General features: G+C 44.5%; 2 protein-coding genes and 1 long non-coding RNA gene across 3 annotated transcripts in view; 1 reads left to right on the top strand and 2 right to left on the bottom strand.

Moving 5' to 3' along the window:
• The window catches only part of SLC20A2 (solute carrier family 20 member 2), an 80,101-nt gene extending 77,011 nt beyond the window's left edge, over nucleotides 1-3,090 (bottom strand). Inside the window, exon 1 of the mRNA XM_035134319.2 lies at nucleotides 3,022-3,090. The gene's annotated coding sequence lies outside the window, so the exon portion shown is untranslated. The remainder of the gene's footprint in view (nucleotides 1-3,021) is intronic.
• A 2,119-nt stretch (nucleotides 3,091-5,209) lies between these two features.
• Nucleotides 5,210-10,075, bottom strand: SMIM19 (small integral membrane protein 19). The gene is made up of 3 exons (XM_035137098.2): nucleotides 9,843-10,075; nucleotides 8,869-8,993; nucleotides 5,210-6,686 (listed from the first exon to the last, which is right to left on the bottom strand). Exons 1-3 carry the CDS (start codon nucleotides 10,001-10,003, stop codon nucleotides 6,619-6,621), a joined length of 354 nt encoding a protein of 117 aa, XP_034992989.1. The 5' UTR covers nucleotides 10,004-10,075; the 3' UTR covers nucleotides 5,210-6,618.
• A 4,123-nt stretch (nucleotides 10,076-14,198) lies between these two features.
• On the top strand, nucleotides 14,199-15,138 carry LOC132593143 (uncharacterized). The gene is made up of 4 exons (XR_009558503.1): nucleotides 14,199-14,243; nucleotides 14,348-14,424; nucleotides 14,629-14,683; nucleotides 14,898-15,138. It is a non-coding gene; the product is annotated as an uncharacterized LOC132593143 (long non-coding RNA).
• The last annotated feature ends 2,858 nt before the right edge of the window (nucleotides 15,139-17,996 follow it).

A 17,996-nucleotide genomic window follows, 5' to 3' on the forward strand; every position in this document is an offset into this window, starting at 1 on the left:
AGATGTTAAAATCCAATAAATACATTAAAACCAATAACAATCACAGCCACTAGAAAATTCTTAATGGCACTGGTTTCAATGACCAGCTAAGGCCTGGGTGAACAAATACTATTTTATATGCACAGAAAACCAGGTCCAAAATTATTCAGTGTTTTATTAAGTCAGCAACAAAACCTTAAAGCCAGGACCAAGCAGAGTCAGGACTGCCTTTTGGGCAGCTTTGTCTCTGCCAATAATACTTCCCACTTGATACAGTATATCCAAAGCACAGGGGTTGGGGTTGGCAGCAAGATCTTAGCAACTCAGTAGCAGGAATTTGAAGACAAAGTTGTGTGTCTTTAAAAGTTATATCCGGTGAAATATGAAGCCATTACCACCCTAAAGTTAAAAGATTGTGAAATTTCAAATAGATAATGCAAATATGTACTCTTATCCTCTTCTGCGGACAATGTCTGCATACCCATAGCTGCCTGTGGATCTTCAGTGAGGTTGCTCTATCTCTTCTCCCCGCTAGATAAAGGAAGCACCCTTGGCACAAGCCAAAGGGCCAACTGTGAAACAATGCCTGTACCAGCAGTGCAAGACCAACAGAGACAGGAGTGGGTTACCTATTAAGATATTATTTACTACTGCTATCCCATTTCCTCCCAGCCTACAAAAAAGCAGTATCCTCACAGTACTGTAGTACAAAGTTAAGTCATCCTGGAATGCACTGGAATCACACTAAGAGTGGTGTTCATGGTGTGAACAGATGGAAATTTAATGACTGATCAAAAACAAGGGACATTCTGAACCTGTTTGGAAAATAAAGGCTGAAGAACATGCAGGCAGCCTCGACAGATTCAGGAGGCTCCCTACTTCACACAAGCACCTTCTTTAATTTGAGGTCACTGAGGACTTACCACACCCATCACCACTTGCATATTTATTTAACAATGGTCAGTTGCTCTTCTCATAGTCATGTGCCTAGCTGCAAGGCAACACAGAGCCATCAATAAAATGTTGCCATCAGCTTTTAATGGATGTGAATGACCACATATCTTCCATATTATTACTTTTGTTACATGCTTAACATTCCCAAAATGTCTGTTAAACAGCCACTCCAGTTTGTCTTAGATTTAACCTGTTGCTCTTTTGCCCTCTTCAACCAAGATATTTGATTCAGCATAGATAACTTCAAGTATTGCAATGTATTGTACTTTAGACATTATTCATTTCCCTTATGTGCGAACATGCCTACAAAAGTACTTTCAGGACCCACCCAAAAATATTAGCTGAAACTTGTCTATAAAAGACTTGGCCATGACACGTAAAATAGGTCTTCAAAGGAAGAACTGCCTACAAACTTTCCTTACAATGCAATCCTACTCAGAAGTCCTACTTAATTCAATAGGACTTAGGAATGCAGTATTATTTTGTGTGTCCTTCAAATAAGGCATTAACCAAATAAGGCATTAACCTTAAAGGGGAACAGAGTAATAACTGCACTTCTGAACCTCTTTGTAAATATATTTTAGGGACTAACTAGATATGTTAGTGGTTAGTAATGTTGTGCATAGTTTTTTGACATAAATAATCAGTGCACGGCTAAATCAGATTGGAACAATGGCATGGGGAGAAAAGTTCCCATTGGTGCGTATTTATGTATTAAAACTCATGCATGCCAAATAACTGACATCAAGCCTAGTCTGGTCCGTCCAGTCTCATAACATGGCAACAATGCTTAAAATATATAAAAAAATATTATCTTTACAAAGCAGCACAGGAATAGTTCAGGCATGCCCACTTTCTACTTTATGTGTAACAACCCCTCCCAGATACATCAGTGTACCACTTCCTCAACAATTTAGGTACCTTTTTAAAGCAAATCTTGGCCTGACTGCCTTATGGAGAAAGGGGGGGGGAGCAGGGCTAATCCCTACAGTAGGCATTTTAAATCCTGGACATAGCTGTCAAGTTTCCCCTTTTCTCACGAGGAAGTCTATTCAGCATAAGGGAATTTCCCTTTAAAAAAAGGGAGAACTTGACAGCTATGATCCTGGATGAAGTAACGTGCCCTTGTTTTTAAACAAACATACTTAAGATCATACATAAGATTAAAAGAAAACGAGTCACTTAGTGCAGGGATGTTTAGCTAAGCAGCCTTCCAAGGTTTTCTGACCAGAAAACCCCCCCTTCACCCTACCACGCAGTTCCCACCTTAGCATCTTTTTTTGCCTCTCATTTTATACTACAAACGGCCCTGAAACCTTTGGCATACGAAATACGAAAAACTTGAGAAATGAAACAAACATAAATGAGATTATCTCTGCTGGTGCTGCTCACCCTCTCCTTCAAGACGAAAAGGGGAATCAAACAAACAAACAAACAAACACAGAGAGAACAGTCGATACAACCTCGACGCTGGGTATGAGCTGACTGAAGAAGGGACTTCGTCCCAGCCAGACCGGACAACCAGGGGACATTTTACCAAATAGTAATAAAAAACAGTGATAACAGTTGAACTTTTGGGAGGGGGGGGCTGCATGTGCATCCTGGCCGGCGAGGCAACTGACATGAAAAAGTTCTCTTAAACCGAAGAAGGGAGAGAAGCGTCACGCGAACCTTCATGGAGGGGGAAGCAGAGAGGAGGTGCACCTGGCTTCAACGGGACAGGTAAGGCGTTATTATATTCCGTTTTTATTCGGTGGTGGTGATTTCCTCTCCCCCACCCCACCCCATCCCCACCGCTCCCCGGTCCCCTCGCACGCCCTCGCCGCCTTCTTCCCGCGCCGCTCGCTGTCACACGACCCGCGGGCTCAGCCTCAACTCGTGAGGGGGAAAGGAAAGCGGCTGGCGGGGGTCGGGAAGGCCGCGGCGGCTGCGGCGGGGACGGCCGGTCCCAAAGCCCGCGCGACTTCTTCGGGTCACCGTGACCGGGTCGGCGGAGCCTCCGAGGGGGGAACGCGGCCCGACCCACCGCGTCTCCACACACCGCCATCTCCACACACGCGCGCGCGCCCGCCCGCTCTCTTCACTCACCGTCCAGCCACGCGCTCTGCAGACCCGGCGCCTCGCCTGCCTGCCTGCCTGCCTGCCTGCCTGCCTGCCTGCCCGCCTCCTCTCTCAGCCTCTCTGTGTCACGCGCGCGCGCTCCTACACAACGGGCGCCAGGCACGCCGGCAGGACCCGGATGTGCACCAGGAAAATAAGATCGCGGAGGGGGGGAATAGGAAAGCGCCGCCGGAAGCGGAACAACCGCGGAAGACGAATAGGGTAACACCGCCCCCTGGGTGCTTCTGGTTTTGTGGGGGACGGGCAGGTCTCGCGCGGATAAGAGCTTGGGGGTGGTTTATTTGAATAAATGAAATAATAAAGTGGCATTATTATTATTTTATTTTTATATCCATCCAACCTGTCCATTCTGAAGGAAATCAGCCCTGAGTGCTCAACTGGAAGGACAGATCCTGAAGCTGAGGCTCCAATACTTTGGCCACCTCATGGGAAGAGAAGACTCCCTGGAAAAGACCCTGATGTTGGGAAAGATGGAGGGCACTAGGAGAAGGGGACGGCAAAGGATGAGATGGTTGGACAGTGTTTTTGAAGCTACGAACATGAGTTTGACCAAACTGCGGGAGGCAGTGCAAGACAGGAGTGCCTGGCGTGCTCTGGTCCATGGGGTCACAAAGAGTGGGACTCGACTAAACAACAACATTATTATTTATTGTGCCTCTAGGCATGTGTGACTGGCGCCTCCTGTGTTGGGCCCACACTGCCTTTGGGCCAGAAGTGAGAGCTGCCCCAAGAGATCCAGGCTCCTCCTGCCATCGCTGGGACTGGGCACCACCGACATGTGGTGTGGTCCATGCTTTTTCTAAAAGTCTTCTTCTTTGGTGATCCCTCATAGCCGAATAAGATTGTCTTCCATAGACATGGTTTTCACAATGAGCCCGTAAGTGGCTGTGGAGGCCAATTCTGGATCCACACGTCCTTCCACAGTGGAGACATAGGTTTCAATGCGGGAGTTGATTACAGTGTGGCTTTGCCAAGTGTGCCTTCCTCTTAGCTCGTTTCTCCCTTGCGTCCTGATTTCGAGTGACTTCAAAGCCCACGGCACCTTTGGTAAAGGCTGTTCTCCCATTGGAGCGCTCGCAGGCCAGTGTTATCCAGTTGTCAGTGTTTATACTACATTTTTTAAAAATTTGCCTTGAGTCTTTAAATCTCTTTTGTTGACCGCCATTATTACACTTTCCATTTTTAATTTCGGAATAGAGTAGCTTTGGAAGATGATCATCAGGCATCCGCACAACATGACCAGTCCAACAAAGCTGATGTTGAAAAATCATTGCTTCGACACTGGTGATCTTTGCTTCTTCCACCGGTAGTACACTGGTATGAGTTCACCTGTCTTCCCAAGTGATGTACTGCTGATGCTCAACAGGTGGTCCCATGCTGGTTCCTTAGGGAGCAAACTCGGGCTGCTGCAGTTTGCTGCAGAGTTGGAAAGTTTCCCCTGAGCAAGGAGCACCATCTCTGTGGTGAGCTGGTAGCCCTGTTTTGCTTTCAGAGGAATTGCTTCAGGGCCACCTGAAAAAAGCCTACCAAGCTAAGGCAGCGCTTCCACGATTCTCCCTTGTTCATTGGCATAGGAATTCCCCTCCCCCCCAGAAAACCCTTATCACTGCCAAAAAAAGAGTTGAGATTTCACTAGAGATTAAAAAGGTAAAGGGACGCCTGACCGTTAAGTCCAGTCACGAACGACTGGGGTTGCGGCACTCATCTCGCTTTATTGGCCGAGGGAGCAGATGTTTGTCTGCAGACAGTTTTTCCAGGTCATGTGGCCAACATGACTAAGCCGCTTCTGGCGAAACCAGAGCAGTGCACGGAAACGTCGTTTACCTTCCCACCGGAGCAGTACCTATTTATCTATCTGCACTTTGACGTGCTTTCGAACTGCTAGGTTGGCAGGAGCAGGGACCAAGCAACAGGAGCTCACCCCATCGCAGGGATTCAAACTGCCAACCTTCTGATCGGCAAGCCCTAGACTCTGTGGTTTAGACCACAGTGCCACCCGCGTCCCTCACTAGAGATTAAGTCTGATAAATAATTCTTAACGTGCCAGCTTATAAAATAAAAAAATGTGCATCCTTGTAAGAAATAAATGTTAAAACTTACATGCATGTTACTCATAAAAATGCTGTTAGTTCAGGAAAAATAAGCTTCACACAGACCCAACTTTAAATGCATTTTACTGTTAAAAATAAAATACAAAAACATTTTATACACTGAAAGTACGGAAGCATTTTGCAAGGGCAAGTTTACAGCTGCTACCCAGGGCACAAGAGTACCAGACAGTCCAATTGAAGTGATATATTACAATAATACCATGTAGTTTTATATTTAACACTAGACAGAAATGGCTATTTAACATTAGACAGAAATTTGTAAATCTTCTCTTTTTATTTTTAACCAAAATTGGAAAGTCGCCGCCTACTTAGGGATGGAATTCATTGTTTAATTCATCACGTTTATGTTTTCAAATGTGCCTAGAACAATTATCTCACATTTCTTCAAGTATTTATGAGCACCTACATATAAATTATTTGCATCACCTAATCACTCCACAATTCCACCATAATCAGTTATGTCTGACATATTTGCAAATACATTTATAACTGACCATTAAAGGTGGATCTGGATTCCAAGCAGTTCTAGCTGTAATCGCTAAGAACATTTTTATTACCTTGTGCTCCAGCTATGTAACCCTCTTTGTAATAGTGCCTCATTAAAGTGCCATTTAACAACCCAAGAAGAAAACATGCTCCCCCAGCCCATAAAGAATTGCAGCTTTGCTACTGACTTAGTCAAATAGGCATTTTCCCAAAAACATTTTAAGTTTATTTTAGTTCTAATTAGGACCACCTAATTAGCCACAACTGCCTAAACTTCAAACAGCTTAATTCCATTGAGTTCAATGGTCCTAAGCCATTTTAACTGCGAGTATCCTGGCTTAAAAACAACAACAGATGCAACAACAATGGAACTTAACAAGATTTTTAAAAAAACACCAGGAAGACAATTAAAACAGGTAAAAAAAATATCCATGCCCTGCGGAGCCTCCACCTGAAAATAAGTGACTTTCTTAACTACTTGTTTTATCTACCACTGTTTACCAGTTCAAAAAGGAAAATTTGTACATTCTAATATTTTTATCTCTTGATCTATATTCTATAACCCAAACAGGACATTTGGTATTTATTGTGAGCCTCTCAATATATATTCTGTTCTCTGCCAGCACCAACTACTTTATTAACTGCACTGAGGCACATCAAATGTCATGTGCCTTTCTCATCCCTTTTGAATGGGAATAGCTGTGATACCCACACTGAACGTCCCAGCAGTCCTGCTTTCACTTTATCAACTCTTACTGGAAATCATTTGTAATGCAAACTGGAAAACAGGACCAATATGTATCAGCCATGTTAATTTTCCCGATTTCAGAAAATGCTCGTTGTACATTTACATACGTCTTCTCAAGGCAATAATTACGAATACAAATTGATATACTATTCAAGTCGCATTGAAAAAGACTATATCCCAAACTTTCCGTCATCCTCTCAGCTTCAGAGTTTAAAGACTTCATTCCACCAATAGCTGTACACTATCAGTCTGCTTCTGAGGTTGCTGCTGGTGATCATATTTCCTTGCTAGAAAAATAAACACATTTAGATATATTAGACTGCAATCCTAAACATGTTACTAGAAACTAAGCCCTACTGAACACAGTGGGACTTGCTTCCACGTAAACATACAGGAAATTGTTAAATTCCTATTATAAGATTCTTTCCCTCCCCCCAAAAAAACAGCAACAACGTGTAGTTACTTCAAATCCATTGTTTATCTGTTAGCTAACAAACTAAGTCAGCACATATTTAGCACGATACACATTCAGCAAATTCCAATGCACACATTTTAGGATAAAAATTTGCCTTCTGTCACAAGTGCAAAATGTCCACATTTAATAGTAATTGTTACTGGCACATCATTTTTCGATTTACCATCATAGAAGCAATAGATATAAGCACATGCCCAACAATGGCAGGCAGTAAGAAGTTGCAGAATCACACCCCAAACCTGCTAACAAAGTTTGATACTAAGGTTATGCATGGAATGATGTGCTGTTTTTCAGAGGGTTTGCTTGGAAGGAAAAGTGGGAGATGTAATGGACACTGCAAGTAAGAAAAATCACTCGCAAATGAGAAACGTATTGTAATTCTGCAACTTAGATTCTGTAAACTGGTTTTACATCCCTAGAATAAAAAATGGGAAGCTTGAAAAAAGGCCAAGAGTACCCCCCCCCCAAAAAAAAAACCCACATGTTGCTCTCTATCACAGGGGAACCTGGACACTGGCAACTTCTTGTTTTGTATTCTGTGTTTGGCTTTGAGCAAACCTTTGTGCACATCAGTCTAGCAGGTATTCTTTTTGTTTCCATTATACTGAAAGGAGAACCTCCTTTGGAGAGTACCTGGACCATGATTTCAAAGGATAAATACTGTCATCCTATATACTAACATCAAACCAAAGCAACACCAAAACAGAGAGGTATCAAGTCTGCAGAAGTACCCCCAAAAAAGCCTTTTTCTCGCAAAAGCCCAATGAAGCTACTACAGAACACCGAGCATCTGTTAGGGCAGAGGTGGGGTGGGGTGGCTGGACACATGGAAATCCCATGGAGGAATTATCCTAGCAAAAAGCATGGCTGGCTGGCACCCTGAACACACTGCAACATTTACTTGCAAGTCCCACCTACTTGTTTCTGATCTAGGCTGGCTGAACATCCATTTACCAGGACATCATAACTAAAATGAAGGCTACTCCCCTCTCATTAACAGTAAATAGAAGGAGAAACATATGAACAGTTGTATGCCCTCTTATGACCACATGGTCATAACAGCCTACTGCCCATCTACGGTAGGCAGTAATGTGACAAGATTCACCAGCATAGCTGCTAACCAACTGCAAATCCTGGAACATCCATTGGGATTTGTGACTCCCCTTTTTCACAAGCTATGCTGCGTTCTGTATACTGACATCCCACAATACTATAGTTTTGGCTTTCCCCTTGCACCTCTCTGTATAACATGCAGGAAGAGAGCTGTACTCTCGTAAGCTTGGAAACTTTTGAAACATCTTTCTATTAAGAATTTTGAAATATCCTGAATGTTTATTTCTATTTTGAGTCTCCTTTTGACATATATTCAGTTATGAATTGCAATAAAGAATAGAAGCTCTGTATCTTTAGAAGCTCTGTATCTTTAAATATACTACTACTACAACAACAACACCCTGTCTAGGTTTCCCCAGCCACTCTGGGTGGCTTCCAGCAAAAGATAAAAACATAATAAAACTTCAAACATTAAAAAATTCCCAATACAGTACAGCGCTGCCTTCAGGTGTCCTATAAAAGTTGTGTAGTTCTTTATCTCCTTGACACCTGATGGGAGGGTGTTCCACAGGGAGGGTGCCACTGCTGGGAAGGCCCTCTGCCTGGTTCCCTGCAACTTTTATTATTATTGTTATTTATTATTATTATTTATTGAATTTATATACCACCCTATACTCGCAGGTGTCAGGGCGGCTCACAGAATAAAATCAGAATATAAAACCACAAAATACATAAACTAAAACAGCAACCCAATAACCCCCCCCCCCAACACATTTTTAAAGGGAACCGCCAGGCCTTCGGAGCTGGATCTCAGTGCCCGGGCTGAATGATGGGGGTGGAGACGCTCCTTCGGGTATACTGAACCAAGGCCGTTTTACGGCTTTAATGCTTTGAATTGTGCTCAGAAACGTACTGGGAGCCTACCGATAAAGTATACCTACCGATAGAGTACATCTCTAGCTGCTGTCGCAGACGAATTTTTTTCACACTATCATAAAAGTTTGGCTCAGGTGGTACTTCTACAGCAGGAGGTAGCGTAAAAATCCTCATGATCTTCCTTTTATTTCTAAAATCCAAGAGGACAAGCAACATGTAAGCAACAAAGTAATAAATAATAAAGTGCCATATCATGTCTCCTCCAGTTGTAAGTGGCAAGATTAGCCACCAATGGGGGTGGGGGGGGAAGCAATCTGCAGAACCATGAAATTTGTGCTTGCTTGGGACATTTATTAGACGGCCATAGCACAAGAATTAGCCCGTTCCTTTAGGCGGCAAGTCTTACCACCACTGCAGGATACCACCACTATCCCATTCAGAGACTATTCAGGCATCCCCAAACTTCAGCCCTCCAGATGTTTTGGACTACAATTCCCATCTTCCCCGACCACTGGTCCTGTTAGCTAGGGATCATGGGAGTTGTAGGCCAAAAAATCTGGAGGGCCGCAGTTTGGGGGTGCCTGGACTATATTGTAAGACCACACAGGCTGAACCCCACTCTGAAAGTCGCACTTCCTGTTTGCTCCACCCCATCCTTCCATGCACTTCATGCCATGATCCACACCTGCCTTTTTATACATTATTCACCTGTTCCACAAAATGTCTCCACCGCTTGATTGTTAAAAGAAGGAGAAAAAAAACCTCACAAAATGACTCAAAACCGCAAGATCCAGAAACATCCACACCCCCTACTTCGAAAACATGCAAAGCAAAAAATGAAACACTAAAGCAGATTCAAGCCACCTCGACTTCCACCGCGCCTGAGCGGGCTTCCTTTTGGCAGGCGCCCTGCTGGATCCCGAGTGGCAGGGAGTTCCAAAGGGCAGGCGCCGCCACGCTAAAGTTTCCCAACAATGCGCAGCGGGCGTCTCTGCGATGCCGATCTACATTAGCACGGAGAGAGATGGGGGGAGCCCACCTGCGCGCGTACACCAGCAGGGCCAGGCTAGCCAGCACCGCCAGCAGGTAGACGTTGGTGGCCTCGTTCCAAGCCTCGTGCACCGAGTAGTCCATGGGGGCCGCGGCGGCGGCGGCGCCCCCACCGCCCCCGCTCTCGCCCAGCACGCGCGCACCGGCCATGGGTGGGAATCCCGCGCGCACCGCACCGCGGAAAGGATGCAGGGAAACAGGGAGGAAGAGGCCGGCGCCTGATGTCACATCCTGCGGAAAGAGCCCTGGATTTGCAAAGAAATGCAAATGCAATGCCATCGCGCGCCGCTGCTGGCTTCCGGGTGGCTTTGGACGTACCGGTAGGTTTGCAAACGCAAATAGGCACACGCGGTGCCGGATTTACGTACAGCAGGCACGTCCAACAGGTAGATCTACCAGTAGATCGCTGGACGTCTGTGGTAGATCACTGGTAGATCACTGGCTCCCCTCAAAGCAGCTCAACAACTTTAGCTCCCCTTAAAAAAAAGCTGAACATTTTTGCCCTGCATCCCCCAAAAATGTGGCTTTCCTCCTCCCTAAAATAAGCTCAACAACTTTGACCTGAACCCCCCAAAACAGGGCTTTCCTCCTCTTTAAAAAGCTCAACAACTTTGACCTGAACCCAAAAAAACAGGGCTTTCCTTCATAGAAAAAGTTCAACAACCTTGTCCTGAACCCCCAAAAGGGGTAGATCACTGCCAGTTTTTAACACTCTGAGTAGATCACAGTCTCTTGGGAGTTGGCCACGCCTGACGTACAGTATAAGCTTTCAGTGTATCTGAAGAAGTGTGCATGCACACGAAAGCTCATACCTATGACAAACTTGGTTGGTCTCTAAGGTGCTAGTGCTACTGGAAGGAATTTTTTTTTTGACTGCATCAGACCAACACGGCTACCTACCTGTAACTAGTATAAGCTAAACAACTTATAGCTTAGGGCCCCAGGCTCTAGAGGACCTCCAAAAATATTTTAATTTTTTTATTGAGATTTGATAATACAAAAAGGGGGGGGGGACACAATACCAATACATAGACAAACAAAAATAAACCACTGTATTTACACAAAGATCCTTCCCATCACCACACCCACCACGACTCCCCTCCACAACTCGACTTTCTCATATATTATAGTCAATGCTATCGTTGCAATCATTAGGCTTTTGATTTAATCTCTTTATAACGTGCCTTATTCATGTTGTCTTTCCCACTTCACTCCTTTAGTCTAAGCATATCGTCATGTTCTTTTTTGAACCGTGTTTATCCATGTATTCTTCAAAACATTGGGGGGGGGCAAAAATTTTAAAGGAAAAAACAACTGGATGTACATTTCCAAAATATAAGATAAAAAAACAAATAAAATAAAACCTACATACAGCAACAGTGTTTTGTGTTGTGTAGGCTCCTATGATGTAAGTAATGGGCCCCGCCTGCTAGCTTGCTCCCTAAAATATCACTTCTTAATTGTATTTCAGTTCAACAATTACTCTGATAAAATACATATTTTGTTATGTACAAATGGCTTTAGATACCTATTAGCGCCATAAATTACCATATAGTACATATTCAACATAAAAAACAGCGACAATTTGCTGTTCAGAAAGGACACCTGGACATATAAAGGGCCCCATTACCATCAGTAGCTTAGGGCCTTGTCAAACCTAAATCTGGCCCTGGGCACACACATGTAGCAGAGTTATGATTGCATTGCATCATGGACTTAGGGGTCTCAGAGTCTTATGCGGAGATGGGCAGCAAAAGCCGAACCCCAATTTTTGCATCAGTCAGAAGGCTTGCTAATACGCCCACAAGGTTTGGGTGGCAATAATAGTAGTGGTGTTTTTTTTACAATGAGTAGAGAATAAAATTGTGTACCACACAACTAGGTTGTTGTATCGCTTGCTTGCTGGCTGGTGGCTGCTTAAGCAGTTGGAAACGATAAATAATAATAACGTCAGAAAAAAACATAATTGTGGAGCTGACTGAATATAATAATACAGTACTGGACTGTGTGCAGTGTATTCACAACACACACACAAACACAACACAGTGCTAGCACAGACAGACAAGGAATACTGATCACAGTTGTAAAAAACAACTCACAAACTTTACCTAAACACTAAGCGCCAAAAGAGTTTTCTGTAGCATTTATGCCACATATTTATTTATTTATTTAAATATATTTAAAAGCATTTATGAACTTCTTAATTTTTTAATAAAATATCCAAGTAGTGTGCAATATAGAAACAACATACAGACACTTACATTTTGGTTCTGGTCTGTCACAGAATCATCCTGTATGTTCTGAGGTAGAACCCCTCCAGTCTCCAGAAGAATCCTAATGAAAAAGAAAAAGGGAAGGTGGATTATTTCGTTATTAGAGGGTAGTTATTACATATGCACAATATATTACTTCCAATATCTTAGGGTTAAAATCTTTCCCTATGGCACTAAGCCCCAAGACCTCCTTCTGCATATATTGTGTTTAAAATTGGGAAGCTCGGATTTATAACTGTGTTCATAAGATAACATGCAACCTTAAATATGTAATATGGGAGACTATACAGTGGTGACCTCTGGCTTCTTCCCAAAACACCCCTAAATGTGGCAAAGGGGTGCTATGTTCCTCACTGCCAGAGAGGCCGAGATTAAATGCTGACCACCAATCATGGCTCAGTCAGTAGAGCCTGACTCTTAATCTCAGGGTCGTGGGTTCGAGCCCCACTTTGGTTGAAAGATTCCTGCATTGCAGGGGGTGGATTATCCTTGTGGTCCCTCCAAGCTCTACAATCCTATGGTGCTAAAGGAAGAGTTAAGAGTCTAAGCCCTGCCACGAACTCCATAGCGGCGGCAGCACCCCTTCTGCTATGATTTCGTTGAGACTCCTACGCGGTGGACATACTATCAAAGGCTCATTGGCATGGATAGCCAAATCCATCGCTACCAACAACGTTCTTTGGAAAACAGGACAGTGGATGGGAAAGGCCTCCTTAGAGGGCCGTACGGTAAACGGGGTGCAGATAGTACAGATAGTCAGAATTGGCCCTTGGGTGGACATCTGATTAAACCTGTGGGGCCTGATTCAGCCAAGTGAAAGGAAAGCGGAAGGCTGCTTCTGTGGGGAAAGGGATGGGGAGGGAGACAAAGAGCCCTACCCTCTTCTTCTTCTGCAATGGGAATAACCAACAAAAAGAGAGCAAAACACACAGAGTGAATTTTTCACAGCCCCAAAGTTGTTGTTGTTGTTATTGATTTAGTTTATTTATTGAATTATTTAAGCATGCAAAATAGGGGACGGATGTAAGGGTTGATGGGTCCAAGGAGGCATGATGGAAGCAACAGTATTTGTTCTTCAAGTGTCTCTGCCACATTTATATATGAGGAAGCTAGAATCTAGCAGCAACCCAACAGAATAAGAAAGTTTGCCACAATGGTCTGCATTGCTGACACATATCTAAAGAAGCAGGGAATTAAGTCAGTGGTTTTTATTCACACCATGTTCCCAGTTGCGCCTCAACTGTGTCATATCTACGGGAAACTGCCAAGAATAGACCCACATCCCATGTCTTTCTGGCCTCCTTCGGGGGAAAGAGTGCAATATAAATTCAACAAATAAAATAATTAGGAGTGAGTGCTCCGGCTTGCGAACGTTTTTTGGACGCCGAAGGTCCGACACGGCTTCTGATTGAGTGAAGGAAGCTCCTGCAGCCAATCAGAAGCCGCCCCTTGCCCCCCCCTTCTAGAACCCACCACTCTTAACAAACTCTCAACTGCCCCCCGCCCAACATTCAAACTCGCTTTCAAAGCCTGAAAGGACTGCTGTACAACTGTTTTCTTTCTACAACTATGACTGAGTTTTCCAAAGGTGAGAACCTGGAAACCCATAGGACAGGGGTGGCCAACTCCCAAGAGACTGCAATCTACTCACAGAGTTAAAAACAGGCAGGGATCTACCCCATTTTGGGGGGAGGGGTTTCAGGTTGTTGAGCTTTTTTAGGGAGGGCCGTTGAAAGTGGAGAGAGAAGCCTTTCAATCTTTGGTGTGGCTAAGACAGCTGAATGTGCCCCCATTCTTATATGATGTCCTTCTTCCTCCACAGGGCCACGCCTCCAGGGATGAGGCTCCAGGTCCAGCTCCCGGGATGAAGAAGCAGACAACATCCCGGCGGTTCCCGGCTGTGATCCCTCACAGTGCTGCCCCACTGCCCATTCTCCGTACGGGCATGGCTCCTTCTCGGCCCCGTTTGGTGCAGAAGCAGCAGCCAAAGTTTCCTCCCATTAAAACATCATCTGAAGTTATTTCAGAGAGGGAGGAAACTTTGACTGCTGCTTCTGTGCTAGGCCGGCCGGAAGACGCCCGTACGGAGGCCAAGTTGGGAGCATTAATAAGATCAGGTAGGAGGACATACCCCTTCCCAGGTCCCCCACCCTCCTGCCCCAGACTGGGGCTAACGTGGCTGGGAGCTAGGCGCCGGCTGATGTCTCCGTTTCCTTTGCAGCAAGGGAAAAATTCAGCTGGGGAGCCGTCACATTTCGGGAGGGACTGGAGCCCAGACAACGGCCTCTCGCCTCAGAGGTAAAGGGACAGGGGGGAGGGGGGCCTTAGGAAACACACCAGAAGGGCATGCAGGATCAGGCCAAGGGCTCACCTGGTCCAGCCTCCTCTTCTCCCAGGGGCCACCCAAATGCCACTGGGAAAGCAGCAAACAGGATCTGAGCCCAAGAAGCAGTGCCTAGCGCCCCGTTCTCCCCTGCTTCAATGATCCCTTCTTTCTTGCAGGATCTCCTGTCGGCACCACTGTGGCTGCTGCCCAAGCCTCCCCCAAAGAGAGCAGGTAAGAGGATGGGGAATTTTGCCTGGGGAGGGGAGAACACCCTACAAGTTGAGCGTACGTGTTCATGCTCTCAGTGAATTTCTGAGAAAAAAAGGTTACACTAATAAGGCGGGTTTGGGAACTGAAAGCCTTCCTACAGGGGTTGTTTGACTATAACTCCCATTGTCCTTGACCACTGTCCTTTCCCCCCTTCTTTTTTATATAAAAAAAACAGCTTGAGGATTCCCCAGTGATGCCAGCTGGCGGAAGGAAGAGGCATTGGGTGACGGTGCAAAGATGAATTTCAGATCGTCTGGATCTCAGCTGAAGAACTGTATGAGGCTCCAGATCTAGCTCCCGGATGAAGAAGCAGACAACATCCTGGCGGTTACCGGCTGTGATCCCTCGCAGTGCTGCCCCACTGCCCATTCTCCGTACGGGCATGGCTCCTTCCCGGCCTGGTTTGGCACAGAAGCAGCAGCCAAAGTTTCCTCCCATTAAAACATCATCTGAAGTTATTTCAGAGAGGGAGGAAACTTTGACTGCTGCTTCTATGCTAGGCCGGCCGGAAGACGCCTGTACGGGGGCCAAGTGGGGAGCACTGATAAGATCAGGTAGGGGGACATGCCCCTTCCCTTGTCCCCCACCCTCCTGCTGAAGGACAGTATTCCAGATTCTGATTTTTCAGCTGCTGAAGCATTTGAAAGCTGTGATGTGATGAACAGAGGCTTTACAAATGTGAAGAGCGAACTTTTCCCTGTTCATCCTTTGGAGATACCAGATAATTTTGTTGTTGTTGTTAAATCAAGATAAGACGAATTTTTCTACTTTGAGAAATATTCAGAGGCTGCATGGACCGCTGAAGCTGCAAGTGGAATTCCAAGCAGTGATGCAGGTCCAGCATCTTCTTTCCTTCCTAGTTCTAACTTTTCCCTGGAGTGAAGTAATGGGAGATCCTCATCTTTTGGTTGAACACAAACTTGGTTTATTATAATGCACACATACTCCATCCTTCTGTTCATGAAAATGTTTCTTACCTGTGTCCCTTTATGTGCAAGTAAACCAAATTTAACTGTAGTTGTATAGCACTTATTTTGATACACAATCTCTTACTGACTTTGATGAAAAAAAGGTACATTAAATGCTTAAATATATTACTTTTGTTCTGTGTTTACTGTCAGTACAAATGTCTTGTGAGTGTCATCTGTGGCTCTTAAAAGCAGACCCTCCAACATTTCTCCAATGAGAATAGGGATGTCCCATTCCATAATGATAATTTTACTATTTATACTCTACCCATCTGACTGGGTTGCCCCAGCCACACTGGGCAGCTTCCAACATATATAAAAACATAATAAAACATTAAACTTCTTTTTTTAAAAAACCCTTCCCTATATGTACAGGATTGTCTTCAGACAGCTCAGGAGTTGGATAACTCCATACCCTCCAACATCTCTCCAATGAAAATAGGGACATCCTAAGGAAAAGGGGGGCATTCTGGGATCAAATCAGAAACCGAGATGGCTTCTCCAAATTAGGGACGTGCCTGGAAAATAGGGACACTTGGAGGGTCTGTAAAAGCCGTCAGGATGTAACAGCAGCCACACCCTAGGAAAGACTTTGACCAGCCAGGTAAAGCAGGTGAGGGTAGCCAATGGCTCTCAAACCCTCAGAAAATTAATACAGAGACAGACACGACCAAACAGACACGACCAATAGGGGTTCCATGGGTCTGCAGGTGCTGTAGGGAAGTGAGGGGCAGATGGGGCTTTTCAGCCTGGGAAGGCAGCCCATCTCAGAGAAGAAAAACCCTGGTTTTAAATCTCCACTGCATGCATGTGTGTGTTGCAAAAACGATGGAAATCTTTAAACGGCTCCCAATATTGGTGTCGCCTCAAATCTAGTTTGATTTTTTAAGGAGACATGTCTCATTTTGGTTCTATGCCCCCTACTGACACAGGTAGCGCTGTCATCTAAGCCACTGAGCCTCCTGGGCTTGCCGATCAGAAGGTCGGCAGTTCGAATCCCCGCGATGGAGGGAGCTTCCATTGCTCTGTCCCAGCTCCTGCCAACCTGGCAGTTCGAAAGCATGTCAGTGCAAGTAGATAAATGGGTACCACTGCGGTGGGAAGGTAAATGGCATTTCCGTGCGATTTGGTTTCCGTCACGGTGTCCCGTTGCGCCAGAAGCGATTTAGTCCTGCTGGCCACATGACCTGGAAAACTGTCTGTGGACAAACGCTGGCTCACTTGGCCTGAAAGCGAGATGAGCCCTGCAACCCCATAGTCGCCTTTGACTGCACTTAACCATCCATCCAAGGGTCCTTTTTCTTTCTTTCTAATTATAAATGGGGAAAGGAATATTTATTTAAAATTCTCTAAGACTAAATTCATTTTTGTTATGCAATTTGTTTTAGTAGAGACAAAGAAGGCAACATAGCCAGCTACCTGGTATACTTCTGAGCTTGCAGTCCACACTTCAAACAATATGTAAATCTTCCTATCTTGTCTGCAATACTACAGACCTGCCAATTCATTTTTATTTTATTTTTTGCGTTTAAAATTTTTATTTTTCCCATACGTATGAATACAAAATACGAAAACTTTCCAACCAAAATACAAAATCAACTTATAGAATACATCAAACTTATAATTACCCTATATCCCCCCTCCCTCCCCTTCCCCAACCCTCCCATTCCCCACCCCCTTCTCTTCCTTTCTCATTTTTTTCACTTTTAATACTGTTTGAATCAGATGCTTTAAAACAGCAATAGTAAATGCGCGAAACAATACTTTGAATACAATAAACAATATATTTAACTATATCTAAGTGTCTATGTCATGTTTGTTTGTTTTTGTTTGTTTGTTTTTCCTTCTACACTGAGAATAGCAAGAGAAGGAGGAGAAGGAGAGCCTTTTCAATGTCCTCTATACATCAATGTCCTGATGTATATTTTTATTTTAAAAACGAACGTACATAACACAGTATAAATCTCTATAGCAGTTTTCTAATACGTTCTTACCTCCTAATGCAGTGTTTCCCAAGCTTGGGTCTTGTGCTGGTTTTGGACTACAATTCCCATCATCTCTGGCCACTGGTCCTGCTATCTAGGTATGATGGGAGTTGTAGTCCAACATCAGCTGGCGACCCAAGTTTGGGAAACACTGTCCTAATGTACCAAATTTCAAATCTGAATCTTTTTCCCCCGATGTTCTTCAAACTCAATCGAATACTAACACCCGCAGTGCACCTTTACTGTACTTTCGAACATAAACCATCCAAGGGTCCTTAGCCTTTTTTTTTTTAAATGCCTCCTACTATATCAACTTCCAGT

Source organism: Zootoca vivipara, chromosome 13 (assembly GCF_963506605.1).
Source record: "Zootoca vivipara chromosome 13, rZooViv1.1, whole genome shotgun sequence".
Taxonomy (NCBI): domain Eukaryota; kingdom Metazoa; phylum Chordata; class Lepidosauria; order Squamata; family Lacertidae; genus Zootoca; species Zootoca vivipara.